Source organism: Zootoca vivipara, chromosome 12 (assembly GCF_965207765.1).
Source record: "Zootoca vivipara chromosome 12, rZooViv2.hap1.1, whole genome shotgun sequence".
Taxonomy (NCBI): Eukaryota; Metazoa; Chordata; class Lepidosauria; order Squamata; family Lacertidae; genus Zootoca; species Zootoca vivipara.
Window position 1 is genome coordinate 23240175 of NC_142595.1, and position 16083 is coordinate 23256257.

General features: G+C 47.1%; 1 protein-coding gene across 5 annotated transcripts in view; it reads left to right on the forward strand.

The window, feature by feature from the left end:
• The first annotated feature begins 159 nt into the window (after positions 1–159).
• LOC118095156 (1-acyl-sn-glycerol-3-phosphate acyltransferase alpha) overlaps positions 160–16083 on the forward strand; it is a 24858-nt gene continuing 8934 nt past the window's right edge. Inside the window, exons 1-5 of one of the 5 annotated variants that reach the window (XM_088655268.1) lie at positions 160–539; positions 7265–7378; positions 13157–13290; positions 14128–14303; positions 15560–15655. In XM_088655268.1, coding sequence (XP_088511394.1) covers positions 7293–7378; positions 13157–13290; positions 14128–14303; positions 15560–15655 — 492 coding nt within the window. In that variant the 5' untranslated portion in view covers positions 160–539; positions 7265–7292. Of the gene's footprint in view, positions 540–2292; positions 2432–7083; positions 7441–13156; positions 13291–14127; positions 14304–15559; positions 15656–16083 lie in introns of those variants that run through there. The other 4 variants (XM_088655267.1, XM_035136183.3, XM_035136182.3 and 1 more) reach the window with 4 other exon arrangements.

Consider the following 16083-nt stretch of genomic DNA (forward strand, 5'->3'; position numbering starts at 1 on the left):
GCAGATAAGGAAGCGGCTGGACTATTCTGATGTTTTGGCAAATTACTAATTACTCATTAGAAAACTTCACAAATAGTTCATTGGAGTTAGTATAATAACCAAACATGCAGGGCTGCCACCTTGAAGGGAGGTAACTCATGAAGAGGCCTCTCCACAGACATGCCTAGTGAGCTGCAAGAGGGCCAGGATAGCAAGAAAATAAGCCCAGGCTACGTTGCCCCAATGCACATACAGCTCATGCCACCAAACCAAGCGCCAGGAATTCTGAAATTCCATGTGACATCTCAACAAACCTGGTCAGCTGCTGCTTGGAGACTCCTGGGGCGCAGTTAGAGATTCTGACATGTTCAAGGGTAGCAAGAGGCCTGCTCGCTTAGCAACCACGAAGCGACAGGACAAAATCGTTTACTTCTTCTGCTGCCGGTATTTTGGCTTCTGCTCCTTGCGTTTCTGGGATTTCTTGAGGCGGCTGTCCACCACTTTGAAGTGGCCCTTGACTCCGGCCAGACCTTCCGCCCAGCGCCCTTTTGGGCCACAAGGTAGGTCACCTGCAGTTTCTCCTTGCCTATCCCTGCCTTCTTGTAAATGCTGTTATTGGAGAAGGGGGGAACACACAGGGAAAGTGGAGATACAAGCAAAAGGCTTCTCTTCAGAATCTCTCATCAAACCCAATCCTGCCACCTCTTGAGGAGAAACACAGGCCCTTGACCTGCCTGATCAACCACTTTGCTGTCACCCCTAACCTTCATTTCCAAAGGAACCCTGGCCTACTGCTCTCATGTTTATTGAGTTGCTATTTTACTTATTCAATTCAGATCCAGCCTTTCCTGCGAAATAGGGAGGTTATCCCTCCTCCCTGTCTTCTCACAAGAAGCTAGTGAGGTAAGTTTGGCTGAGAGACAGGGTCACCCAGTAAGCTTCAAGGCTAGAATATGGTGGCGAGGTTGCTTGTGGGGGCAAAGTACTGCCATCACATAATACACCTCGCTTGTGCGATTTGCACTGGCTGCCAATCCTCCACTGGGTCAAGATGAAGGCAGAGGCGGAGCAAGGGGGTGCAGTGGGGGCGGGCCGCCCCGGGTGTCATCCCGAGGGGGTGACATTCGGTGTGCTGCCCGCCCGGTGCCTGCAACTCCCAAGCGTACCCCGAGCAAAGCGGCACCAGCAAAGCAGCGCAGCTCGTCCTCTCCCCTGCCTGCCTGCCTGCCTCCTCCAGCTGGGAGCGCGGGGAAGAGGGGGAATTGTTCCTTCTGGAAAGCTGAAATGCTCACACTGACAAAACTACTACCATAGCAAAGGTAAGGTAAAAGGTAATGGACTCCTGGACTATTAAGCCCAGTCAAAGGTGACCATGGGGTGCAGTGTTCATCTTGCTTCAGGTCAAGGGAGCCACCCTTTGCCTTTCCACTGCAGCGGTAACTATTTATCTACTTGCACTGGCGTGCTTTTGAACTGCTAGGTTGGCAGAAGCTGGGACAGAGCAATGGGAGCTCACCCCATCACATGGATTTGAACCGCCAAGCTTCCAATCAGCAAGCCCAAGAAGCTCAGTGGTTTAGACCACAGTGCTACCCGCATCCTTACTACCATAGCACTATGTTGACAGGGGCTCTATGCCTTAATACAGGGGTGGCCCTCCAGATGTTGGATTCCCAACTCCAATAAACCCCATGGCCAATACGGTAGTTAAGGATGCTGGTAGTTGTAGTTCAGCAACATCAGGAGGGCTATCCCCTATCATGCAGATATTAAAAGGCACAGAGAAAAAGCTGACCATCCTTGAAGCCCAATTTAAATGTGTATGTGTATATGTTTGATTATGACTTACCTCCAAAGGTTTAGAAGCATAGCAGGTATCAGATTTAAATGAAATGCATGCAATTGGAGCACATCAGCGCCGCATGCATCCCAGCACTCAGAAAGCTGCTGTGACCAGATTGCAAAGCTCTTCATGGGTAAAAATCATTCACATCTGTTCCATTTTGGACACCACATTAGCAGTAGTTTTAGATGCACTTTCCAGTTTGTATGTGGGCAGGATCCTTAAAGTATTTAGGGCAATCACCTGCACACTTAATGGGGGGGGGGGTTGACAAAAAAAACCCATCGGGCACCACCTGACCTTGCTACGCCTCTGGATGAAGGTTTTGGTACTAACACATAAAACCCTGTACATCTTAGGACGAGGGACCTTGAGAGAATACTGCATCCATTATTTACCCAGTGGGCCACTGCGTTCTGCCAGAGAGCTTCTCCTTCCAGCTCCAAGGTTATCAGAAGCCTGCTCCACAATAACTTTTGGTGTGGGTGTTCTGTGGAGCAGCATCGCAGCTGAGATATGACAGGTCCCCATGATCGGCACTTTCCAGAAATAACTGAAGACAATTTTTGTTCCAACAAGCTTTCCAGGCTGGAGGAATAGGTCTCTTAAGTAGGTGTCCCCCTTTTTGTACTGTTTTAAAACTCATCTTCTCCTGTCTGATGTGCTGTTTTGTAATTGATCTTTTTTATATATACAGTAATATTTTATTAGGAAATTAGACATTATTACATACAATACTTTGCACACACTCAATCACACACACACATAATCACAATAAAAACAAAGACACAATATACAAATCATACAAACCCACACATTTTCTTACCCCACCACCACTTTACACCCACCTAATATGATAGACTTCCAATCGCATAACTGATCTCATTACATGTTTCATATGGCGATTGACAAACTGCACATACACTCAGAGCTTGAGCATCTTTCAGGGCAAGATCCCAATCTTTTTAGAAATGGAGATAAAGAGCTGAGAGAACAAAATGTTTAGCAGCCATGCCATTGCACAATGTTTAATCCTGCTATTAGTGCCCTTGATCATCAAGGGAGGTGTTCAAATTGTGCTTCAGGTGGATGGATTGCCAGGTTTAGAATTTTTATTCCACAGCAGTGATTGGCCAGTATCATCGTCCACTTTCAAAAAACGGTAGCAGCTTGTGGAGGGGTGCTAAGAGACAAGAGGGGAGGAACAGGACCATGGCATGGGGGGTGGGAGTTTAACCCTTTCCTCCCTGTGCTACTGTCTGACAGAGTTTTCCTCTCAAACAGCCATCATTCCCATGGGCATCGGCAAGCCCTAGGCTCCCACGTCCAATTTTCTATTAAATGCATCCAATTAATAACAAATCCAATCCAATCATAATCGAAATCAAGAAAAAAAACAAATTACAATCCTAATTATTAATTATTAAATTTCAAATGGACTTCCCATATTCTGGACCTCTGAAGCAATCATCTCACACAATTATAATTTCTACTTTCTTCTTGTTGTTCTCATATTTTCCACATTCCGATCTTAAACTCTCAAAGTCCTCAGTCCCTGGTTGATTGTTTTCATCATGTTAGACAGCCATATGACATCCATATATGCTTTCATCTGCCGAGTACAGTTATACATACATACATACATACATACATACATACATACATACATACACACATATATACATTCCCTACTGTCCATTTATCAGCGCAGTTTTTCCTGGCTCCAGTCTTATCTCCCAGTCTAGGCTGTTGTCCAAGCCTATTTGAAGTTTAATGATGCAGTTGTTGTATTCTTAAAACATATTGTTCACAGTATACTGGGGAGTCTGCCAGGGCTAATTACCCCAATATCAGCCCTGAATTACTGGCATGGCTGGAGTCCGTTCGTGTGGGAGGCAGCCATTTCCCACAGCAGGAAAGCCGGAAGTCGTATCATGTCGAGGTCCTGATCCGGCTCTCACCACCACCACATTGCTGTTTTTAAAAGAAAAGAAAAAGACAGGGGCATTTGATGGCAAGCACACGTTTAACCTATTGCCCATTTTGGCCTGAGATCTCTTTAGAGGTAATGCAGCATTAAAAAAATAAAAAATGAAATAATGAATAGAGCGACTAAGTCTGGCTGACCAAATTATGGAGATGTCTCTAAACAAACAGCAGTCCCCTGCTATATTTTCAATTTAACTGAAAATATTGATAACTCACCTTTACTTGTAAAAAAAACAAAACCTGAGGCTGTTCACAACACAATACACAATAATACCAAAACCAATTGAAACAATATAGCAGCAGATGAAGACAGTTAGGAACAGCAGCAATCCCACTTTATAATCCCACGATACAACCCCCATGATCCTTGACCACTGCCCATTCTCAGAGCGTGGGCTTCCATGCAGTTACCAGACACACCTGAGAAACCTTTTGCTGGAATTTCCTTCCCTTGCTGTTGCAGCATGGTCTAATAGATGGGTGCATTTCATCAGAACTAAAATCCTACTTTGATTTCAGTTGCACTGATGAAATCCAGACTGCAACAGTGTGGGAGGCGATGAAGGTGATCCTAAGAGGGATTTGTGTAAGTGAGGCAACAGGGATTAAGCAAGAGAGTGCAACGTAAAGAGAGCGCTTAGAAACAGATTTTTTTTTTCTTTTAATGTAGAGCAGCAGCACAAGAGAAATAGAGGACAATATGTGCAATCCACCGAAATCTCGTGACAATATGCAGAAGGACTATCTGGACTAAAACACAGGAGTGTGACTTCATCTTCTAGAGCAGTGTGGCTTGTATGTTGTTCGTGTGGGATGTATCTTGGGAAACAACTTTATACTAATACTGATATTAAAATTCGATTTGGCAGGACAGGTTTTCTTCCGGTTCAATTAGAACAGCAAAGGGAGTTAAACAGAGCTGCATCTTGGTATGACTACTGTTCAGTCTTTACATCAATTAAATAGGCCAGGAGCTTTCCTCTTCATCTGATGTTTTCTCCCTGGCAGTTCAGAATCGGAATGCTTTTGTATATGTGGATCAGGGCCTACTGAAGATCTTGTACACTATATTTTATATTGTCCATTGAATGATTCACTCAGAGCTAAATTTATCTCCCCTTTTCAGGTCGCCCCAAAGGTCAACCAGATTATTTGAAAATTAAATGGCTGCTGGCAGATGTTGTTGCCCCTATCTTTCTTGCCATAAGTGTGAATAGTGATTGACAAACGGCACATACGCTGAGAGCTTGAGCGTCTTCCAGGGCAAGGTCCTAATCTTTTTGGAAATGGGGACCAAGGGCTTTGTGACCTGAGAGAACAAAATGTTGATGAGCCATGCCACTGCACAATGTTTAATTCTGCTATTAGTTGCATATTGCGATAGACAAAGAACAACACTCAGAGCATGAGCATCTTCCAGGACAAGGTCCCAATGTTTTTGGAAATTTTCTTCTACAGCAGAGATTGGCCAGTGTCAGTGTCCACAAAACAGTAGCAGTTGTGTGTGTGCTAAGAGAGGAGAGGGGAAGAACAGGACCATGTCATGGGGGAGTTAAACATTTTCCTCCCTGTACCATTCACAGCCTGACAGAGTTTTCCCTCAAACAGCTATTTCTGTGGCAACTTCCCTCCCACGGGGTTAGTAGCTCTTTTTTGGTGGTGGTAAAAGATGTTTTGTAGGCACACAACATTTACCTTCACCCAGTGCTTTTTTCCTGGGGGGCGGGGTTACACAGGGGTTACAGCATACCCCTAAACATTCTGTGACTCTTTGTACTTTTGTCCATTTACTGTATTTTTTTTTCCTGATTTGCACTATAAAATGGTGATTTTCTTGAGTCAAAATGAGAGTACCCCTAAACATTTTTAAAGGAAAAAAACAGGTATTGCCTTTACCATGGAAAGGAAGGGTTAAGCTTCCCCTTTCCCTCATGCCGAGGTCCTGATCAGGCTCTCACCGCCACGACACAGCTATTTTTAAGAGAAGAGAAAAAAGAAAAAACCAGGGACATTGTTAACCTATTGCCCATTTTGGCCTGAGATCTCCTCAGGGCTGGTAGGGTAGCATTTTAAGAGAATGAAAAGAACGCATAGAGCGGCAAATTCTGACTCTACTGAATTAAGGAGATGCCCCTAAACAGAGAGCACTTGCTCTCCTGGTGCATTTTCATTTTAACTGAAAATATTTATACCTCAGCAAAACAAAACAAAACAAAAAAACCTGAGGCAGCTCACAACACATGAATACACAATAATACCAAAAGAAACAATATGGCAGCAGATGAAGACAGCTGGGAATGGCAGCAACATACACGCTGACGTTTCCCTGATGAAAATAGGGATATACTATTCAATAACAATACCCTGGCCTGGACAGTCCGCCACTGTGGCTAGGCCTCGGCCTTCTCGCAGCCTATTCTCGTGGCCCACTCAGCCTCGCCGCGGCCACCAGAAGTGGTACACACCTGCTTCATTCAGGACAGCTGAGTGGCGTGACTTCTGTGTCTTACCTCAGATCCCTTCGATCGGCTCCCCTCCTTGGGATCCCGGCTCAAGGAAGTTTAGGCCTTTAAATCTCCCACCCTCAGGTGAGGGATGCGCCATCCTTCACACATGCAGCGGCAGAGGCCTCGGCCCATAGCTAGTCAGCCAGATACAGGCCTGGTCCAAGATGTTTTGGCACCTGAGGCAACCACCAAATGGTGCTGTCCCCCTGCCAGGGGAGAAGCAGGAAGCAAAGCTCTACCATCAGGAACAAGGCGGCAGGGGGCGGGGAAGAAATATCTACGTATAATGTATTCCTTGGAGGTCAGATCTGCAGCCCCTGTGGCCCCTGCTGCCTGAGGCAGTCGCTTCACCTTGCTTCATCCTGCCCCTATAATCCCTATGGGAACAAACAAGAAAGAAAGACATGCATTCCCATAATATACACCAGCAAATACACAAGCAGCTCAGGACTACACTTCCATTCCTGTACACTGTACATCATTGTAGACACTGGAAACTGACACCAGTTTGTCACAAATGACCTAAACATTACAGATGTGTCCCTAACCACGTGCTTTTTAAACATCCTGAAGAAAAACAATCGCCCACATTAAGCACCTAAGTTAAACTCAATATAAATTGCTTTCATCAGCAGACTAGATAACATAATGCAAAGACTAGTTAACATAATGCAAATACAAGTCCAACTCAAGTCTTGCACGCAAGCAATACCAGCCAAAGTTACAATTATCAGTGGTATCAGGATCCTCTTTCTTCACCTTGCTATATGTTCAGCTGCCTTTATATGTTGCATCACCAAGAATATAAAATCACTCGTTGCTCTTCTTCAGGGCTATAGATCTCCACATTTGTTCTGCTTTCATCTGGCACCATCATGGAGCTGTTCGAGTGGACCCTGTTTTTACTAATCGTCTTGCTAACTGGGGTCCTTTTCTTTTCCCAAAGGAGTGCCACCTGCAATGTCTACTGCAAGATGGTGTTTTTCTATGGCTCGATTACACTAATGACTACTCTGTCCCCTTTGCTGTTATTCGTGGGACGGAGAGTGGAAAACATGGCGTGAGTAGACAGCCTTGGCTCTATCTGCAACTTTTGGGGATGGTCACATCTCTGGGAGCAAAGTGAGTCTTGGTACCAGGCACATTCACCTCCTCATGAAACAGGCCAGGGATTGCCAATTTATTGAGCCTAGGAGACAGGATTTTCCCTTGCAAAGTTGCTTGGGAATGGGATAATCACTCAAAATACTCTGCATACAATTCTGGTTGATATCCCTCAAGAAAGTTATTGTGCAACTAGAAAAAGTGCAGGAAAGGAAACCCGGGATTGCCACTTTCTCTACAGACCATCTTGGGTGTTAAGATCAGCACAGGAGTCCCTCTTGGTAGGTCCACTGCCCACAGAAGTTGAGGGAGGTAGGCCTAGGAAAGAGCATTCTCTGTAATGGCCCCTGAATTGTGGAATTCCTTCCCCAGAGAGGTATGCCTGGCACCCTCACCACACCAGGCCTTTGGCACCTGAGATGTATGTTTTCAGGACTTCTTGCAAGTATAGTTGGTTTTACTAATAATCAAGCAGGAATAATATAAAACAAAGAACTTTATTTTATACAAGCTTGCATAACTCACTCTGTCCTGCTCTGCCTCTGAACTACTTGTGCCGAGTTACTGCCGGCTAGCTGTTCCCTTAATCTGTGACTTCTTGTCCTAATGCTTTTACTTAGTTCCGCATACATGGATACAGGACCCACCCTATTCCTGTGACTGTAATTTGCTTTGACTGGTGTTTTTTATACTGAAATTGAATTGTTGTAAACCCGTCCCTGGCCCTGCTGGTGAAGGAAGGAAGGAAGGAAGGACTGTACTTTTCCGTGTATAAGACGAGGTTTTTTTTACTCTAAAATAATGTTTAAAAATCGGGGTCATCTTATACACGGATAGTGCATAGGGGTCTTGGACTGGTGATTGGTTGCAACCGCGAGCTTCAGCTTGTCAGTGGTGATTTGGTGGGTGATTGGTGGCTGTGGCAATGGCTGCTGTGGATTGTCTGGCACTGCGGCAATTGGTTGGTAGGTGGGCATATGCTTGTTGGCTTCTGCGACGCGAGTGATTGTCGGTGTTTGTCAGTCGGCTTAGTGATTTTCTGCATTCCTCCCCCCATCAGAAAGCTCAAAAACCCTGGGCAATTTGAGTCCTCCAAAATAGGGGGCGTCTTATACACGGGGGCATGTTATACACGGAATAACACGGTAAGTAAGCATGGAAGAACATGGCAGAGGTGTCTAAAATTATGTGTGGGGAAAGTGGTTAGAGAGAGGATTTCTCCCATCCTCATAACAGGAGAACCCTCCAATGAAGCTGAAGCACCTTGTTTCAAACAGCAAAGAGACAGATGTGCTGCTTGAACATTTGGAATGCCGAAAGGAGAGGAGGCTCAGCTAGTCATTTAAGTCTGTCCCAAGCCCCCCAAAGAGGAGATCCTTGCTTCACTGGAAATGTTTAAGCAGCGGCTGGGCAGTTGTCTGTCAGGTATGCTGCATTTGCACTAAGTACTGAGGTGGAAAAGTTGACCTCCAAAGTCCCTTGCAATTTTAAAACGCTATGATTCTATGCATAAGCCACCTCATAACAGTCTGTCTTTGTTGTTGAGTTCCCCGTCCCCCCGAAAGAGGATTCCTTGTAGGAAGCCTATTCCATGTTAGAACTTGATGAAATTAATTGGCACTAGCAAATAACAAAATGATTTTCCTGCTTGGCAGGGGGTTGGACTGGATGGCCCTTGTGGTCTCTTCCAATTCTATGATTCTATGATTCTGGTTCTTTAGTACAATGTATGTTTCCAGATTCCCTGATCAACAAATTCAGGAAAATTAAGCCATTAATCATACTTGATAACAGAATGTCGCCTAATCAAATGAAAATTGTTGAAGTCTTGATCAGTTTGGACACATAAAAGTCTCTTTATATTGGGCATGCTCACTTTTATAATATTAATAATGTAAATGCAAAGCAAAGTCAAGATGACCCATGAATAAAAAACAAATCTGAACCATGTGACTTTATATATATACTAGCTGGCCCTGCCGCGCATTGCTGTGGCTAATCCCTGTGATTGCCCCCATCCTGTCCTGATCCATGATCTATTCTGTTTGTCCCCCCCCCATCAGCTTATCCCTGTGAATCCCCCAACTCCCTCTTCCTGGTAACCCCCACCCAGGGGAGGTGTGGTTCCCTGGGTGATCTTGGTATTTGGGGGTGGGAGGGGAGGGTTGAGGAGAGGTGAGGTTCCTTGGGTGGTTCTGGTATTGGTGGGGGAGGGTTGGGTGGAGGAGAGGTGAGGGTCCTTGGGGGGGTCTTGGTATTGGTTGGGGAGGGTATTGTGGGTGGAGGGTCTTGGGCAGGCATCCCCAAACTGCGGCCCTCCAGATGTTTTGGCCTACAACTCCCATGATCCCTAGCTAACAGGACCAGTGGTCAGAGATGATGGGAATTGTAGTCCAAAACATCTGGAGGGCCAAAGTTTGGGGATGCCTGGTCTTGGGGGTAGAGGGTTGTAGTGGGGGTTTGTGGTGGGGCGGGATTCCGAGGGGGTTAGTGTCCATGAGGGTCATGGGTCTTTGATTGTGGAGAGGTATGTGGAGGGTGTAAGTCCGTGGGGTGTGGGGGTGTGGAGTGGGTTTGATTGGGGGGAGGGGGTCACGGGAGTTAGTTTGGAGAGGGATAGGGCTGTTATGGAGGTGGCCTGGTCCGTGGGGTTGGCGTTATCGGTGATGGCAGGATCTGTGGGGTGGGGGATTGGTGTGATCTCCAGGGCGGGGGTGGGTCCCGGGAGGGGGCGGGATCGGCATGGGTGTGATCCGTGGGGTGTGGCGTGGGGTTGCTCAGGGGGAGGGGGGCGCGGGAGGTAGTTTGGAGAGGGCTAGGCCTGTTGTGGAGGTGGCCTGGTTCGTGGGGGGTGGCGTTATCGGTGATGGCGGGATCCGTGGGGTGGGGGAGTTGTGGAGGCGGCCTGGTCCGTGGGGGTGGTGTTATTGGCAGTGGCGATATCTGTGGGAAGGGAGGTGGGGGTGGAACGGTGTGATCTCCGGGGCGAGGATGGGTCCCGGGAGGTGCGATCCATGGGGTGGGGGTGTGTGGAGTGGGCTTGCTCGGGGGGGAGGGGTTGCGGGAGGTGGTGGGAAGGGGGGCGGGATCCGTGGGGTGTGGGTGGGTGTGGAGTGGGCTTGGTCGGGGGTCGCTGGTATGTGATCTCCTGGGCGGGCGCGGGTCCCTGAGGATGTGCAGGGGTGGCAAAGGGCAGGGTGATAGACCCAGACCTCTGACTCCCTTACATATACTGTAATTAAGGGGAGGGTAGCTGATATCTGTTCATGGCTTTCTACGCCTTAGGCTGCTGTTCATGGTCCAGACAGACACCCCCAAACTGCGGCCCTCCAGATGTTTTGCCTTACAACTCCCATGATCCCTAGCTAACAAGACCAGTGGTCGGGGAAGATGGGAATTGTAGTCCAAAACATCTGGCGGGCCGAAGTTTGGGTATGCCTGGTCCAGGAGCAAGGCTGTAAACAAAGGTGATGGCATCAATCCTACATGTGGAACACTCTGAAGTATTGCTATGGATTTGTAATACTGATCTCTAAATCAGATTAGTTGCTTGGACGAGAGTGTGTGTCTGTTCTGGAGAGGCAACGAGGTACAGGTGACAGGGAGAGAATGGTGAACCAATACCAACATAGAAAGAACAATGAACACACTTAAATAGCATTAAAACACTGATGAAAGGGGGTTGAATCCAGACCACAGCAGCAGCTATGACCAACAAAATATGTATAATTTTGCTGCAATAGAAAAAAACAACAGCACTGAAATAAATATAATGTGAAGCCACATGAAGAGACGCCTGCACAGCAACAAAAATCCACACAAGTCTGTCACAGTGGACATTGAGATGAATAGCACAGAACTGGTAAGAAACAAACTTCTGTGAAATGGAATCAGCTCAGGTTATGATGAATATATGTTGCAACGGACTTTCCTAGCTTCATATATCCCTACCTGACATTGGCATTTTTTAAGTGCCCTCCTGCATCTGTTGTCATTTTTCAAACATTTAATTTGTTTACTTTTTTTGCAGCAGCTGTTAGTGGTGTTTTATGGCGGTCTGCCCTGTGGGAGATGGAGGCAGGCACATATAAAGACATATGTGCATGGAAATCCTAAACACAAATGTAGTCCCAACTGGCCCGGGATCCCCCTCCCACAAAGGAGTTCTATGCACCTGAGAGCCCTTCGCACCATTGACATACACACTACTGTGGGTGTGTGGGGTGCCATGAGTACCCTGAATTCCTGGGTGCCAGATCCTGTTAGGATTTCAAGCTCCCCGATGCTGATTTTATTATTGGTATATTTCACACACCTGTCTGAGTGGACCCTGAGTGGAGTGTGTCTGTGAAACTGTACTTTAACTTTTTTGCTGCCCTGTTTGTTCTCGGAGCTGGAGAGAACAGACACCATAATGCTGTTGTCTATAAACATTCTGTAAATAAATAATAGTTTAGAACTACGATGCCTATTTCCTTTTACTGTGTCAAGAGAGAAGGCTAGTGTGCATAAATCAAGTTGGTTTATGTCGCTGGAGAAGAAGGGGATGCCTTTTCCAGAGCTATGCGCACCGGAGGATGCAGGTAGCCTGGAGCGCTCTCCCAACAGATCCTCCCTTAAATTGTTAGGTTCTGGGTTTCAGTCAGTGCTTTGAGTATTAAGGTGAACCATTGGATGTTAGATTTACCAGTGTAAAAATACAGGCTAAACCTGCTTTGTTTTTTTCTCCGACCACGGAACCCCCTGGCAGATAAGCCATTAAGAAACGAAGACCAGAGCTTTGTTAGCAAAGAGAATACAGTTTCAGAATTGCTGTGGGGCTGATGTAAGCGACCAGTTGGGGTGGGGTGGGAACGTGGTGGGATCAGAGCACATTGTGGGGGTGCGGAATAAATGTCCTCTCGAGTCTGCAAGTGGGAGGGAGAGACGCAGAGCCATGGCCGAAGTCTTTTTAAAGTCTGAGACAGACTTTGCACATATGGGAGACATGTGAGATTCTCTTGGGCTGTAAATGCTGGGAACCCCATTCCCCAAACTCAGGTTGTATATATGTGTAAATAAACTATATATCATAAAGACACCACGGTCTCCACTTTATCTCAATCCCAAAAGGAAACACAAACCCTGGGTAAGTGCAGAGACCCCTGAAATCTCACTCTGCTGTAAGATTGGGATGGAGTGCAACAATATGCCTACTGGTTTATGCAGGGGCAATTGGGCGGGGGGCAATCCTACCCCCTCCCTCAAAATGTGTGCCTGAATATGGCTTACAACATAGAGTGAGGAAGCTGAAACCCTGGACTACAGCTCCCAGCTGGACTACAACTCCCAGCATCTCTGACCATTGGTCACACCAGCTGGGCTTGATGGCAGTCAGAGTCCAGCGACAAGGAAAAGCCACAGGGTAAGCCCCATCTCTGTCTTGGTCTGTGAGAGACTAACCAATGGCAGCTTTAGCAGTCATTTCTGGGCTGGGACTGTTTTCTCAGAGACCTGCTGGGTGACCTAGAGAGTCAGTAGCAAAGTGGGAGTTGCGACAATTGAAGGTGGCAGGGAGGGGATTGTATTTCCTTCTTCCCAGTAATTCATCTCTTTTATTGTATTTTGTCCACAGTGTAAGCTTCCTCAATAATTTTGCTTAGGAGTCAAGGTATGAACATGCAAATAAATGCAGTTCCGTGGTGTTCCTTGTTCACACTGACCAGCCTGCCTGCCTGTTTTCTGCCCCCTGCAGGATTATTTGCTTTGTGATGCGGCAAATGAAATATTTCCTTGGTGTCAAGATCACAGCTCAAGGCTCCGAGAATCTGAATACCAAGGGGCCGTATATGGTTGTAGCCAACCATCAATCCATTCTCGATTTTCTGGGTATGTTGCTAGTCTGTTGCTTTTGGAATTTTTCATTGAAACTTATTTGGAAAAGTTGCAAATTTTATTAGATGAGATGTGGGAGAAGGAAAAGGAGGGTGGGCTGCAGAACATGCACCCCCCTCCATCCGCTTATCTAAGCCCAGGAACTCTCAGGGCTGCCCTGTCTCCTCCTTCTTCATCATGGAGATCTGGACAGGCCCTCATGGACACCTCCCTCAACGCCCCACCATCTTAACCACAGATTTCTCCCTCTCCTGGTCCTCAAGGGGCACTGGTTGCTCATCCTTCCATCCTGGCCCTGCCCACGGCTACTCATGGCTCTGCCCGAGGCCTGTATGTCTGCAACAGAATGGTTGTCTCTGACCCTCTTGCAGGAGAGGAAGGTGGCAGTGTAGACTTTTGTCCATTCTGGCAAAATTTGTAAATCTGGCTCTGCTGTTCTCCATCTCCAGCTTCAGGGAGGAGGCAAGATAGGAGCACAGCATGCATTTGAGAGGAGGCAAGAGATGTGAGCTTACAACTCAAAATCAAATTGGTGCCAGGGTGGTGGTGGTGATTTTCCTAACTAAAAGATAATTGCCATTCTAGGAGAACAATGGAGGTGTTCATGGCGAGATCCGGCATCTGTTTTTCTAGGAAAATAACACTGGAAGAAGGGCAATATTTGCAATTTATTTCACCACTAGAAAAGCTGAATACATGTCCAGGAAGATGGGTTGGGAGCAGGGAAGATTCAGGAAGAATAATTTCTAGCCACAAAGCCTTCTCCACCAGGGAAGTGTCAGAATGCAAATGACCCAAAAGCCCCGTTAACAGTCTTCCTTTCTTCCCAAGTGATAGCGGAGCTATATCCTGGCCGCTGTGTGGTACTTACCAAAAAGGAGATGATGTACATGGGCCCCCTGGGCTTCACCCTGTGGATTACCAAATTCATTTTTGTCGACCGCAATAATAAGCGCTCAGCCAGAGACACCATGGATCACATCGCACGGACCCTGCTGCAGCACAACGTGAGAGAGGGGTTCAGCTCAGTGGCAGAGGAAGTCGCTTGGGCACCCGGAGCGAAAACATTACTTGCACCTGGGGGCGGGGCGTCACTACGTAGTGCGCATGCGCAGCATCTCTATGTACCGACGCACACATGCGCACTACGTAGCGGGTTGCCAGCGGCACCGCTCCAGCGCTGTACAGACATGAACGGAGGATCAATTACATGCGGCTGTAGCGAGTAGAGGATCCCAGTACCGTCCAAACGGCGCTGGAGCGGCACTGCAACGACGCCTCCCGAGCTGCCCAGTAAAAAGCCTCACTCCGCGGCTTGATTGCTCACCTTTGCTTTTTTCCTTCCTGCTCGGGCTGTGGGTGGAGGGGGGTGGGAGGGTACGCTTCTCTTGGACCGTGGCTGGGCTAGGCTTGGGAGTTGCTGGGGCCGGGGGGCGCGCACCGAGTGTCACCCCCTCCAGCGTGGCACCTGGGGTGGACCGCCCCCTACACATCCCCTTGCTACGCCCCCTGGTTCAGCTCTGGGAGGGGAGTAGCCAGGAAAGGATGGCTGGTGGGAGAGGAGTCAAAAGGACCCTATGAGAGACTGCAGCAGCCCCTGGGATGGGGCTAGAGTGCATGCTTTGCAAACAGGATGGCTCCAGCCGCTGGCATCTCCAGCTAAGAAATATTAATTTAAGTAGCAGCATGTGGTGGGGAAGTTTCTGTACCCAAGCCCTTGGAGAGATCCTCACCTGGTAGCATAGCATAGCTGCCAAGTTCTCCCTTTTTTAAAGGGAAATTCCCTTATGCTGAATAGGCTTCCTCGCGAGAAAAAGGAAAACTTGGCAGCTGTGCCTGGTAGAAGGCAGCTTCCTGGGTTCTCGGGTGGTGAAATATTTTGCTCTGCGCACCAGATATTTGGAAGACGATTTTGACAGGTGGGTGAGTGAAGAAAGGATGTGTGCCATGCATGACTATAAGCAGAATGTGGCATCAGAGCCATCCACCCCAGGGAACAAATGAGAAAAAATTCTGCCCTACTGAGGAACTGCAGCTGTTCCTGGGGGCAGAAGGGCACCCAGGGGTATGCATATCCTCAGTCATGATGCAGTCTCATATTTTCTAACTGGTTTCCTAGCTAGACTGTTAGCAGCTTGAGTGACAGGCCAAAATACACCGGAAAGAGTGAGGAAATAGTAACATTTCACTGTGATCTCCAAAGATGTGGTCCGTGTACACATTTTAATCTGTGGCCTTTTTTCTCTCCCCCTTTCTTATGCAGCTGAGGGTCTGGGTTTACCCAGAAGGCACCAGGAACCGGACGGCTACCATGCTTCCTTTCAAGCGAGGAGTCTTCAGTGTGGCTGTGAAGGCTCAGGTAAACATATGAATTGTGAAATAGGTATTTGTCTCATGTGGTGGATTTCATGGGGAAGCCCATGAGTCAATCAAAGCTACATCTTTGGTGCCAAAACTTGATTAATCACTCAGATCGAACTGATCTCAGATCAAATTGAGCTGCTCGCAAATGGAGAATCATTAGGCGGAAAAAGAAGCTGGCAACCTGCTAATTATGAACCCTGCTGCTGACATCTCCCCCTTTTTATTTCATCACAGTGCGGCCTATCCATCGTGTGTGTGTGTGTATATATATATATATATATATATATATATATATATATATATATATATTGGTTTACAAAAGTACATGCCTTGTTTCTTTTCTCAAGTTGTACTGTCTTTCTTATACAGAAAAAAAAATCCTTCCAGTAGCACGTTAGAGACCAACTAAGTTTGTCATTGGTA